This window comes from Juglans microcarpa x Juglans regia, chromosome 3D (genome assembly GCF_004785595.1).
Source record: "Juglans microcarpa x Juglans regia isolate MS1-56 chromosome 3D, Jm3101_v1.0, whole genome shotgun sequence".
Classification (NCBI taxonomy): Eukaryota; Viridiplantae; Streptophyta; class Magnoliopsida; order Fagales; family Juglandaceae; genus Juglans; species Juglans microcarpa x Juglans regia.
Window position 1 is genome coordinate 2,522,820 of NC_054598.1, and position 13,965 is coordinate 2,536,784.

The following is a 13,965-nucleotide window of genomic DNA, read 5'->3' on the forward strand; positions in this document are numbered from 1 at the left end:
TCTACAGATTGATTAGAGAATATAATAATTCAATAAATCAAATATGTAAATTACGCGGCCTCAGCTTTGACTTTTGAGATGGATGGGCCGGATGGAATATACTTTTACATGAAAGTGCACCCAATATCGTGTATCTAATTGATCCGCTGAAACAAGCACACAAATCCACACTACATGACTTTTCAATTCTAGCGATAGACTAAAAAAATCAATGAAGATCCAAGGACGTTGCTTGCATTGTGACGATCGATTTCATTACTTCTCGATCGACATTTTCTTTTGAATATACTATATTAACTCTCCTTTCAATGTAATATTAAAAAAAAAAGAGAGAGAAGAAGATGAAGATTTTAATTTGTCTAGCTAATATTTATTGGCACGTGATTTTAAATTATTCTACATATAAACAATCAAAGTTATCATGTATAGATTGACCGTTTCTATCCATGCATGGTATCTATACCTAGTCGACCAAATTATGGATTTTTTTTCTTCTCCTTCCAGAACAGAATCCTCTGTTTCTTTATAAGAGCTTCTTGTAGCTATTCGCATTAAACTCTGCAGTATCTTTAACCCAACATCCTCAATCCTTCCAAACTACGATCATGGCTGGCAACGACTTCAAACTCAAACATTTCCTCTTTCCAAAGCCCCCGTTCATCTTTTATCTATCAATGATCGCCACTTTCTTCTTACTGATCCCTTTTACAAGTGCGATATCCTTCAACTATACCAGCTTCAATTCCGACGACTCCAACATAACATATGATCAGAGAGCTACCGCCGCAAACAACGTCATCCGACTCACCGGCAACCAGGCCCAAAACCAGTTCGTGGGTCGCGCCACGTATTCCCTTCTGATGCATCTGTGGGATAAGGTCTCCGGAAACCTCACTGATTTCACTACCCATTTTTCCTTTGTCATCGATTCTCAAAATAGAACGGCATATGGAGATGGGCTTGTGTTCTTCCTAGATCGTGCTGGTTCAAAGATTCCCGAATCCGTCACAAAAGGTGGCGGTATGGGTCTTACTCGCGATGGCCAGGAATTAAACACGACAGACAATCATTTTGTGGCGGTGGAGTTCGATATCTATCAGAACAGCCTTTGGGATCCTCCCGGCCTTCATGTAGGTATTGATATCAAGTCCATGAGATCTATTGCGAATGTGTCATGGTTAATCAGTAATACCTCGATTATGGAAGGGAGAAAGAATGAAGCTTGGATTAGCTATAATTCTAGTTCTCATAACTTGAGTGTTGTCTTCACTGGTTTAAGAAACAATGTTCCTGTAAGGCAGTTCCTTTCTGAAATTGTTGATTTGAGACTTCATCTACCTGAATTTGTTGCTTTTGGATTCTCAGTCGCAACAGGAAATGCTTTTGCAATGCATGACATTTACTCATGGGATTTTAGTTCCAGTTTGGAAACTGATGATGGTATTGTAACTAATCCAACAGGGTCAGGTGCTCCAAGCCGAAGTAAAAACAAGAAGTTAGGGTTAGCCTTGGGGTTGGGCGCCGGTGGATTTGTTTTGGTTGGTGGGTTGGCTTTGGTTCTGTTGGCCTTATGGAAGAAGAGTATGAGAGATCAAGAAGATGATCTTGCCTTTGCTGTATACATGGATGAGGAATTTCAGAGGGGAACTGGGCCAAAGAGATTCTCGTTTAAGGAATTGGCTCGTGCCACGAAGAATTTTAGTGATGAAGAAAAGCTAGGCCAGGGAGGATTTGGAGTGGTTTACAGAGGATTTTTAAGGGACTCAAATGCTTCTGTTGCTATTAAGAGAGTATCAAAAGTGTCTAAACAGGGGATAAAGGAGTATGCATCAGAAGTAAAATCATTGGCCAATTAAGACATAGAAATTTGGTGCAACTCCTTGGGTGGTGCCATGAAAGGAGGGAACTCCTGCTCGTTTATGAGTTCCTATCTAATGGAAGCTTAGATTCATTTCTTTTTAAAGACAATAGCTTACTGATATGGGAATTGAGGTACAAAATTGCCCAAGGCTTGGCCTCGGCCTTACTCTACTTGCACGAGGAATGGGAACAATGTGTGGTGCATAGAGATATAAAATCAAGCAACATCATGCTTGATTCAGACTTCAATGCTAAACTTGGAGATTTTGGGTTAGCTAGGTTTGTGGACCATGACAAAGGGTCGCGAACCACTGTTTTGGCAGGCACCATGGGTTACATGGCTCCTGAATGTGTGACAAGCGGTCAGGCCGGCAAGGAATCGGATGTCTATAGTTTTGGGATTGTTGCTTTGGAGATAGCTTGTGGAAGAAAACCAGTTACTCCTAAAGCCCCTGAAGATCAAGTAATAATGTTGGAGTGGGTTTGGGGGCTCTATGGAAGAGGAGATGTACTTGAGGCGGCTGACCCAAGGTTGCTTGGAGAATTTAATGAGCAGCAAATGAAGCAGTTGATGATTGTTGGGCTGTGGTGCGCTCACCCTGATCGCAACCTTAGGCCTTCAATAAGGGAGACAATTCATGTCCTCAATTTTGAAGCTCCATTGCCTGTTCTCCCATCAAATATACCGGCACCAGTATATCCTCCACGTGCTAATAGAGTCAATAGACCAGCTGAGACCTCCCTCAACACGTCCAATGCTGCTACTGATTCTGAGGGGGGAAATCCCAATATTCAAGCCAGAGAGTTACAACACCAATTCCTCCCAGTTGACCTCATCCTCTACATCTGTATCACTTTTGAATGTTGGTAGAGATGCATTTAATCTGGCATTTATTGATCTTAGGTGTAAAGATTTATGTTTAGCCATGCAAAGACTGGTTGGTTATAAGTACTCATGGATACCATGTACAGAAAAGTGCGTTGTACCTGAAATATATGGGTTTTATATTGCATGTAATAATTTATAAACAACGTAATAGTTCCAAGTTAAACTTAGCACCAGTGATTGCGTTTTACGTCATTTCTATTTAAAATATATATATTTTTATGATGCATTCCACCTAAAATATATGACTTTTCTGAATATGGCTAGCCCCCTTCCTGGAAAGGGATCGATAACCTCAAGGTCGGACAAGGATATATATCCTATAAACGAAATTAACCGCTAGTCGCGGAGCAGGCATATCCGATGCCTAGGTTAGGGTTGACTTAAGCTTGCATTGCGAATCTGGAATGCCATTTCCCACCAAAGATCAGCTCAAAGAATGAAGTGAGGGGCTCATCCGAAACAAGATAATATTTTTGGCCTGGTAATTATATAACTTCATTTATTACTGTTTTATTATCAAGTTTTTCTTTTCTTTTTTCTCATTAAATTTGGATTAAAAATTTTAGAACATGACTTTTTTTGTATAATTTATAAGAAAATAGTTATTTTTAATTAAATTACATAATTACGTTAATTGATTTAATTTATTTTCTTTTAGATTATGTAAAAATATCATATTTTAATATTTTTAATCCAAATTCAAATAATAAAAAGAAAAAAAATTGAATAATAATAAAATAATAATTAAGATGTAAGGATATCATTCTTATTTTATCGCCACAACATACTGTCCATCTGGCACTCGAGAGGTGCCTTTTAACGGATAAGATATAATGGATATGTCCAGATAAAAATCATAAAAAGTAATCAACTTTTGATAATCTAATCTTACCTTTTACAACAGATTTGCAATTTCGGACTCCTCTTAGAACCATTTTTAATTCAGTATGAGGATTTAAAGCCTTTTTTAAAGCAACAAGTGATTAGTTAATCAATTATTAAAGTAAAATAAGGAAGAATAATAACAGAATAATATTTTTCCGTGGCTCTGAGATATGGTTGGTTAGTTGAGATGAAAATTAAAAGTTAAATAAAATATTTTTAAAATATTATTATTATTTCAAGATTTAAAAAAAATAAATTATTTATTATATTTTATTTAAAAAATTATAATAATAAAATAAAAATATTATATAAATTTTTTAAATTTTTACACAAAATATAATAAATAATTTAATTTTTTCAAATTTTAAAATAATTTTTTAAATTTTTATATAAAATATAATAAATAATTTAATTTTTATTTTATTATTTACAAACCTTCTCAATACATCTCAACTCATTTCTAATCCAAATCACACCTAAACGTATGAAATTTATTTTATATCAAACGATGAAAATATCCAATATTTGTGGTAAAACTTACGACTCAAATGGCCGTTTGATTGCAATTTGCTACTCTTTTAACGCATTCTTCTACGTAGCACAGTCCTCTTCTCGTTTTCACCACCCCGAACAATTTCCCTTTTCTTGAATCAATGGCTTACTTTCTGGTTCAATTCTGAACCTCTTGGTAAAACTAAAAACCAAACGGGTCGAGTTACAGGCATTCACTTTGGTACTTGAACGGGCTGAAGAAACCCCTGTCCTAGCCGGATATCGGTACCGTCGCTAAGGGGCCGATCCCAGTCGCCGGTAAGACTCTCTGGGTTTGGGCCTTAAGAAAATTAGGGAAAGTGGAAGAGGAAAGGAAATTTTGATTTCTGACTTTGTTCTGTCAAGTATAGACGGAGGGTCTCGTTCAAATTTGATTCTTTTCCTTTTCTGCTATAATGGCCCAATGGGGACCAAACAGGGCATGCCTGTTTGATATGATTTTTTATACTTATAACTCATTGCTTGCTCGGACTTCAATCTTTTTGTGCTTATGACTGGCTGGAAAAAAACTGTGGGTATTTGGCTTGTGGGTATTGCATATCTTGAATTGTTTGAAGTTTTTATCATTTAAATTGATCCAATCATTTGGCAGGACTTTTTATAGGGTATTATCTCTCTTTTGTTTCAACTGAAGGTGAAATCCTAGAGGAGGATATCCGTGCTGTTCTATGTGGTGTTTTTCATGTTCTTTTGTTGGATGCATTATGCCATTACTTTTACAGTGAAATGAGATGGGATAGTCATGATTGATGATGAAAAAAAATTCCATCCACGAAGTTTTAAACAGAAGAAGCGGTCTTGGTTTTGTTTACAACCAAGCATATCTGCAGATGCAACAGTTGAGATGTGCTGCTATTAATTCCTAAAACTATTTCTCCTTTTGTTAAGTGGAGCCGTGGTGCTAATAAGTTTGATGTAAGATACGAAGATGTCTTGATGGAAGGTGACCATGCTAAGGTGAGAGTGCAGGTTTTCTCTTGTGGTTATTAATGATGGACATTCAAAGTTGCTCAGAGTTGAGTGAACCCCCACAGATGCTTCCGCCTTCACCTGGAACATTTGTGGATCGTGAAGAACTAATCCAGCATGTTGGGGACTTTGCTGTGTCCCAGGGATATGTAGTTACAATTAAGCAATCTAAGAGAGACAGAGTGGTTGTCCTTGGCTGTGATAGAGGAGGTGTTTATCGTAACAGGCGGAAATCTGCTGATGAATCATCTGCTGAATGTACTCGCAGAAGAAAAACCGGAACTCGGCTGACTAATTGTCCTTTTGAAGCTGTGGGAAAGAAGGATGATGGCTTGTGGGTCCTTACCATAAAAAATGGAACACACAACCATGAACCCATAAAAGACATCTCGGAGCATCCCTCTGCTCGTCGCTTTACAGAGAGAGAAATTCTTATAATTAAAGAAATGACAGAAGCTGGATTAAAACCTCGCCAAATTCTAAAGAGACTAAGGCAAAGCAATCCAGATCTTTTATCAACTCCGAAACATGTTTACAATGTTAAAGCTAAGCTCCGACAAGGAAATATGACAGGTGTGGCTTTTGTTTGAAGTTTCATGTCATTAAGCACTCTTTCAATTTCCTTACAGTGGAAGATGGCATGCTTGTACTGCAGTGAGGAACTTCAAGTCCTTGGGACCTCAGAAGTCTGCTGTAAGAAACAATTATCTTGCAGTCACGAAGCCATCTTGGAGGCAGCGCAACCCTCCGGTAAGCTTAGATGTAACTCTGCTGAAGAAGTCTTATCCTTAATACCTGGGTAAGAAGAAAAAGTTTTAAAAAATAGAAGGAAATAATATGTTTACTTAAAAAAAAAAAGAGAAGGAAATAATATATTTCTGCTAATCCTTCCTAAATTACTCTTTATCTTATTTCTTTCTTTCACTGCTTGCCCTGCTCCCCCTTTCAATGGGGTTTTCTCTGTAGTCCATATTTGAACTTATTTCGTGATGCATATCAGAGAGTTCCTAATCTGATTGGTGGTAGATTTGTTGATTCAGAATCATTCACCTCTATTGATGTTTTGAACCCTGTAAGTGTGGTAAATGCCTTAAAAAATCTTTTTTTTTTATTATTTCCTGGTAGTTTAAGTCAATAATTGTATTCTATTTTCCTAAATGATAGGCAACACAGCGAGTTGTTTCCCAAGTTCCCATAACTACAATTGAGGAGTTCAAAGCTGCGGTATTTGCAGCAAAGCGGGCCTTTCCATTGTGGCAAAACATGCCAATTGTGACTCGTCAACGCATCATGTTCAAGTTCCAAGAGCTTATTCGCAGAGACATTGTAAGTTTTTTGGGCCTTAGTTTTTATTAATTCAAGTTACAGTTTTTTTTTTCCCTAATATTAACTAATTTTACCATATAATCTCTGGCCTAGGATAAGCTTGCTAGGATTATTACTGCTGAACATGGAAAGACATTGAAGGATGCTTATGGTGATGTATTATGTGGGCTGGGTTAGTTTTTTTTTTTTCTTTTTTTAATTTTTGTCTTTTGTTGTATATGAAAAGGCTTAGTTGGCATTGATTGTGCCCAACAAGTTTTTGATCTTCATTCATAGAGGAGGTGGAACATGCTTGTGGACTGGCGACTTTGCAAATAGGGGAATTTGTTTCTAATGTATCTAATGGAACTGATAGCTACAGCATTAGAGAGCCGCTTGGTGTTTGTGCTGGGATTTGCCCCTTTGACTTTCCGGCTATGATTCCCTTATGGGTAAGCTTGCTATACTTCAATATTCACTGTTTATGCTCTCCTCGGTTGGCCATATTTATTGGTCCAAGACTTGTTTGTGGTGGGGCATGTGTTTTTTATAGATGAATTTTCTGATTTTAATATGTTTATTGAAACTTTTGGAGTCTACAGGTGTTGATACTCTGTCACCGTTAGAATGTGAGACTAAAGAACTTGTGATTGATCCCAAAGAAAAATCATAAAAAGAACCACATCAATTTGTAGTTATGATGGGGTTACGAAAGTTGTTAGTAATTGCAAATAGCCCCACTTGGCATCATACTTCATGGACTGTTCTTTACCATTTTATATATGTTCTCAGTTAAGGTCTTGAGCTGTACTTCTCAATTCTTTTCCCTAATTTTTGGGGTGCTTCCATCTGTATGGTATTTTTGTACTTGGGCCACACCCCTTTTTGATATTTGTAACCTTTGAAATTTATATTAAGCCTTTTTTACTCTCTTTTTCTTTTTCTTTTTTTTTCTTTTCTTTTTTTTTTTTTTTTTTTTTTTTTTTTTACGCATTTTGGATCATAATAAAGAGGGTGAAGTCATGGGTTCAATCTCATATAATTGTTTGATTTTTCTTGAAAAACGTCCTGTGTATGTGTCCTATGTACTTGGGGGTATGCTTATTATCTTATTAATAAAACTTCTTGATTACCTATCAATTTTCTTTCTGAAAAACGTAAAATAAGACTTTTTTCCTATTTCAGTCATGAGTTATATACCCCTATTAAATGAACGAGGAATGTTTCTGTTCAAAGGAGGTTTATATTTTTCTTTTCATTTGCAGATGTTTCCTATTTCAGTCACATGTGGTAATACATTTATTCTGAAGCCATCGGAGAAGGATCCAGGTGATTTTGAAATCCTTCCCAGTATTGGAAGATATGATCATGGAACTTTTACTCTATTCTATTATTCTTTAAACGGTAGAGCAAGAGGAGGTTCTCGTTATGCTGTGTTTGGTGCTCTACATGAGGCTGATAAGTTGTAAGTATCGCTTCTGGTGGTGTTTTCTGCGCACCAATTATTGGATAGAGAGAGATGGGGTAGGTAAGGTGATGGATCTTGAAACTCGATTTTGCCTTTCACCACCTGCTGGCAGACCAGATCTAAACTGGCCTGTCAAAGGGATATAAATTTACATGATTAAATGAGGAGATTTATCTGTTATGGTTTCTCTTAAAATCCAGCAAGGATAGCCATGTTAAAGACCTAAAAAAGAGTTCAATATGATACCCAATAGCTACAACCAATTGGACCCTCAGATAAAGTCCCAACTATTTAAATTGAAGTTGCTGTCAATACGACATTTCATCAAACATGTGGCATACTAAAACTTCTAATTATGTGGTGTATGTGTATGTATATGTATATATTTAATTTTTCTTTTGTCGGTAACTTGTCCATCTCTTTTTTATGATTTCATCCTTTTAAATTTCCTTGGGCTAGGTAATTTCTTCCTTTTAATTTGTCCAAGCATTATCTTGCATATGTCCCATGTACTTGGGCTATGCCCAATTCTCATTAATAAAATTATTGTTTGCTGAACAAAAAAATTTCCTTTCCCATTTAGGAAAAGATGTTTGTGACTCCATGACTGGAGTTAGAGGTCTTTTTGAGAATCTAGCTATTTGTTTACTGTTCGACTTACTTACTAACAATGCATGACTTTTATGCTCAAAATAGGATATATATGACCAAGACATTTGCACTTTAATTAACTTATTTTGTTTTTTCTTTCAGGGGCTGCAGTAATGCTTGCAGAGCTAGCCGTAGAAGCTGGCTTGCCTAATGGTGTCCTAAATATTGTTCATGGCACCAATGTAAGGTTCTAAAAATGGATTACAAAGCCTTGTTCATACCATTAATACCTCACTTTAGCATCAGTATATATTATTGATTTTTAATTTTAAGCATCAATCTTTTCCTAGTGAATGTGATACAAATTAATCTGTTTCATTTAGCACATGCATCATGTGTAACTTTGCTTTTATCTTCATGCTCAATCAAACTTGTTTTGTTGTATCACACATGTTTCTTTTTTCTTTCTTCTGTTAGCTTTTCACTTTCTTATCATTGACTTGGAACAGGACATTGTTAACGCGATTTGTGATGATGATGATATTAAAGCTGTCTCATTTGTTGGTCCAAATGCGGTAAGTTATTCGCAAATGTTGAACAATGATACAAGTTGCAGTTTGTTGCCTATACACTGATGTGGTTACAATTTTTCAAATCAGTGATCACAAGTAATTCTTTTATGGACATTCAATTTCTTCTTCTTCTTCTTCTTCTTCTTCTTTGGTGCCCTTTCCCCTTTCTTAAATTATTTGCAAGTGATCCAGAGGAAGTGAATGTTAAATTGTTTGCAAGTGATCCAAAGGAAGTGAATGAATGTATAACAGAACAGACAATCCTTTGTCACTTATGGTTGACAAGCACAATACTAGTGAAAAAATATATGAAATTAGTCGGGACTATAATATGGTATGGTATAACTTTAAAAGTCAAGGAACCATAGGGATGGTCTAACCTTAACGTTTTGTTTGTCATACCATAAGGGTCTTTTTTTTTTTTTTTTTTTTATAATTCAGAATGTGTATTTTTTGTCAATATTTCTATACGAAAATATTTTCAATACATTTATAAGTTTCTGGTTTTTTTAATGGATAAATAATTCCTTTTTTTCAATTGTTACTTTTATTATTTTTTAAGGCTGGTGCTTATGTCTATGCAAGAGCATCAGCTAAAGGGAAGCGCATTCAGGTAAACTCTCCTTTTACGAGCATTGTGGTTGCTGTTTCACTAAGGCAATAGCTGAGGTCAATGAAAAATTGGCTGGGCGACTCTTGTCTTCAGTCCAATGTTGGAGCTAAAAATCATGCAGTTGTAATGCCTGATGCAAGTGTAGAAGCTACTTTGAATGCCCTGGTTGCTGCTGGTTTTGGTGCAGCAGGACAAAAGTGCATGGCCCTTAGCACAGTTGTTTTTGTTGGAGGCTTAAATCCTTGGTATTACATTTTGCCTCCCTATTAAATATCTATGTTATTGAACTTTTTAAATCTGGGTGCTCTCTCTCTCTCTCTTCAGGATTAGGAAGGTGGTTCACACATTTTGTGACTAATCATATAATATCTTGCTCCATTTCAAGTGTTCAAAATGAATTTCATTTCTGTTTTATCTCTCATAAATAATAATATTGTTGTAAGAGAAACGGTTTACTTCAATTTAATATGTGATCCACCAATTTACTTCAATTACACAGAGGTTTCACATTGATCTTCCTCCACTTCCTTGATAAGTGAAATTCTGCCCATAAGCTGTGCTGTTTTCACATAGAAAGCCACTTTCTTCAGCACCTATATCTTCCAAATGCTCTTTATCGCAAAACAACAATTTGAACCTACTTTCAATACCCTGTGGCAGTTATAGCTTATGTGGGAAAAGTCTGGCTGGTTGCAGACTCCAGGCATAGGTTCTATCCTGGCGCTGTAGGTCCATGGACAATGCATAGGATGCACCTAAATAAAAAAGAAACTATATCAGAGGTTCTTGTGTATGTTGGAATTATGTTCCTTGATTTTAAGAAATTCTCTCCGCATTTGCGTTTGTTTTATCTTTACATTTATTTGATTTTGTTGCTTCTTGTATTGAGTTAGTGTGGTGTGACATCCCATGGTTTTCTGTAAGAAGGGTTTATCATTTTCCAGGGAAGATAAACTAGTGGAGCATGCCAAAGCAATTAAAGTAAACGAAGGAACAGAATCAGATGCTGACCTTGGACCAGTGATTAGCAAGCAGGTGACTCATATTTAAACCCTTGACCACTCAGTCGTTCAAGTGGAAGGAGTTGTCTGTTATTGTAGTAGATTCCATTGGGGTGCATTAATACGAGCGGTCTTAAGCATTTTGAATTTTTTATATTGGGTGCCTGAGTGGAAGTATTTTGAGCAGTTCACATTCAACATGTGGATATGTCTTGGTATAATTCCATAATTCTTTAACATTCTCCATTACTGACAGGCAAAGGAACAAATATGCAGATTGGTCCAAACAGGTGTTGATACTGGTGCAAAACTGGTCCTTGATGGGAGAAACATTGTGGTACTGTCTTTCACTACTACGGAAGATTTCTTATATTTTGTTTCTGGGTGTATCTATGCCTTTGCTTTTATTATGTAGATTGATAATTTGATAGTGATGATGAAAGTACTTTAGCCACAAATATATTACACAAAATTTAACCCACAAACTGATGTGGTTAGATGTACGTCAAATTAGAAAGTTACTTGTACTATAATGTAGATCTAATGGATTTTGTGAAGCCACCTTAGCTTGTAGATTTACTTTTGTATAATCTCTTTGTGTCTGTAACAGTTCTCTTAAATAATTCGATTCTTAGAAAATGGTCCTTGAGTTTGCAAAAATCTTGTTCTAGTCCTTAGGTTCTTTTTATTTTTAAGTTAACTTTTTCGTTTAAAATTGATCAAAACTGCTGATGTTGCATGTTACATGGGTAATGGACACCTAGCATGTCACTTGTCTGAAAAAATCTGAAAACATACAATCAATAAAATAAAAATAACGAATTTAAAAATGCTAGAAGTTAAAAATGGAAAAAAAAAAAAAAATCTTCAAAAAATAATAGCGAAAAAAAAAAACAGAAAACACTACATAAATAAAATAATGAAACATAATAAACAAAAAGTCAACAGAAATGAAAAAGAAATACATATTAATTTGATGCTAGTATCTTTCTGATAACTTGAAATATTTATGTTTTATTTTTCTCATCTTGTTTATAGGTGTCCTTTTCAAGTCTTATCGTTTTTACTTTTTTGTTTTGTTAATCTCCAACAATCAGGAATATCATGCAGTTTCTTCACTTGCATACTTAATTGGCCATAAACAAGTTACTGGGATCTTGTGGTTTGGATTGTAAGAAGCATGTTCATAACTGCAGTTTGTTTTATGATTTAGAGTGTCCCAAGTTGACATAATGTACGGTATTGATTTGTGGATAACATATAGGTTCCCGGATATGAACATGGCAATTTCATTGGTCCCACCATCTTGTCCAATGTCACAATCAACATGGAGTGTTACAAGGTATCTTTTATCGTGTTCTAGAAGCAATCATGGATTTTACTGAAGGAAGAGACTTGACCCGGTTATCACCTTAAATGGTCTTTTACCTTGGTTTCTACAGGAAGAATTTTTTGGCCCACTTCTCCTTTGTATGCGGGTTGGTATCCATCTATCTACTCATCTTTATCTAGTTAGCAAGTTAGTAGTTTCCTGTTTTTCAAAAAATAAGTGATTGTTTCCTATTTTAAGATTTTAAGATTCGATATTCTTGATGCCCAGGCTGAAAGCATCGAAGAGGCCATAAACATTGTTAACAGAAATAAGTATTCCCAGATTTACCTTCTTTTTCAATCCTCATTGTAAGATGAGAGTCCTTTATAGGTGTGTTTTTTTATTTTTTTGTATACCTATTTGTTGCTGTCTTACAGATATGGCAATGGAGCTTCTATATTTACAACCTCTGGTGTTGCTGCAAGGAAATTCCAAACTGAGATTGAAGTTGGGCAGGTAGCCATCTCTTTGCAGCTTGCCACAAGGCAAAAGAATCAGAAAAGTATTAAATATCTAAAATTGGATAAACTTCACGAGTTCCTTGTTTGGTCACATCTCTTGCTCTGCTCCCACTCCGTTAAAAAATCTAAAGCACTCAATGAGCAGAGTTCAAGATACTAGTTTTCTCCACAAATTTGGCATGTACGTTTTGTTTGTAATGCTCACTGCATGGATTAATGAATCCAATCATATATATTTTTACAGATTGGGAGTTTTTTTTTTTTTTTTGTTCTTATTTAGATTGGTTGCAATTTTATTGGTTGTTACCACATTAACTTGGTTTGACAGGTTGGCATAAATGTTCCCATCTCTGTACCCCTGCCTTTTTCCTCATTTACTAGCTGCAAGCCATCCTTTGCTGGTGATCTCAATTTAGATGGTAACTTTTAGTGCTTTGGAAATATTGCTGTATAATTCCCACGGTTTTTTTTTTTTTTTTTCCCGAAGCAATCGTGTAGTGGTTGAGATATTCAAATTTGTAATGAGACTGAATTGCAGGCAAGGCTGGAATTCAGTTTTACACCCGGGGGAAGACAGTGACTCAACAGTGGAAAGATTTGCCAGGCAGCAATGATGCATCCCTGGCAATGGCAAGTTCTTAGTGGTTATAACATGTGGTCTATATAGAAGTGGGAGAGGGCTGCTTGGGTTGACTCATCGGTTAGCTTCCTTGCTCTCCGGCCAGCAGTTGCTCCCATCACCCTCAGCATCTAGTCCTGGATATACATGTATATATAGCAGTAAATTTTATGAACAGGTTTAATTTTGTGAATGTGTACAATCTATTAACAAATGGGCACTCCATTAATGTATGTATGCATGTGTCATGCATGTGCTCGTGTATATATTTTCAAGCAATCCTAGTTGAAGTTCCAATAGGCTAAATTTCATACAAATAAATTCACAATAAGACAAGGCTTCATATGATACGTTAAGTAAATTTTACAATAATAGTTTTACAATCTATTGTATTATATAAAGTTGCGTCAGTTTTTGAGTTTATTTTTGTGTGATCTCTTTATAATTAAAATATTTCTCATTTGAAAATTATTGTAGGTTTTTCCAGCATTAACCGCCCTCACTTGACTGGATAGTCTACTAATTTTATTTCAAAACAAAAAAATATTAAAACTTAACAAAACATTTTAATTCAAATTATTTTATTATTATTTATTGATATTTTAAATAGGAAAATGTTACTTTGACACCTTCTATTTTAATTTTTTTTAACTTAATAGTTAAGGAAATACTTATTAGTGTATTGATATTTTTTTAATATTTTTAAAAAATGTTTAAAAATCATAAAAAAAAAATTGAAAAAAAGAGAAGATAAATTTGTGCTAGACGACACTAGGGTTATACGGAAACTGACGCCACCGGCCGTTAT

At 35.4% G+C, this 13,965-nt stretch overlaps 1 protein-coding gene and 1 pseudogene across 10 annotated transcripts; both read left to right on the plus strand.

The window, feature by feature from the left end:
- The first annotated feature begins 400 nt into the window (after window positions 1-400).
- On the plus strand, window positions 401-2,914 carry LOC121255371 (annotated as a pseudogene).
- Window positions 2,915-4,168: 1,254 nt separating this feature from the next.
- On the plus strand, window positions 4,169-13,436 carry LOC121255369 (methylmalonate-semialdehyde dehydrogenase [acylating], mitochondrial-like). Of its 10 annotated transcripts, XM_041155659.1 has the most exons (21): window positions 4,172-4,444; window positions 5,106-5,143; window positions 5,221-5,728; window positions 5,811-5,905; window positions 6,156-6,227; window positions 6,320-6,481; window positions 6,575-6,653; window positions 6,758-6,912; window positions 7,726-7,789; window positions 8,682-8,761; window positions 9,029-9,094; window positions 9,654-9,704; window positions 9,798-9,949; window positions 10,649-10,739; window positions 10,962-11,042; window positions 11,970-12,047; window positions 12,148-12,183; window positions 12,306-12,349; window positions 12,455-12,533; window positions 12,867-12,957; window positions 13,077-13,436. In XM_041155659.1, the coding sequence occupies exons 2-21, from the start codon at window positions 5,123-5,125 to the stop codon at window positions 13,178-13,180; spliced, it is 2,109 nt and encodes a 702-aa protein (XP_041011593.1). In that variant the 5' UTR covers window positions 4,172-4,444; window positions 5,106-5,122; the 3' UTR covers window positions 13,181-13,436. The 10 variants fall into 10 exon arrangements, with proteins under 10 accessions (XP_041011596.1, XP_041011594.1, XP_041011595.1 ...); XM_041155653.1 differs by having other exon boundaries at window positions 4,172-4,701; window positions 4,779-5,728; XM_041155652.1 differs by having other exon boundaries at window positions 4,779-5,728.
- Window positions 13,437-13,965: the final 529 nt, after the last annotated feature.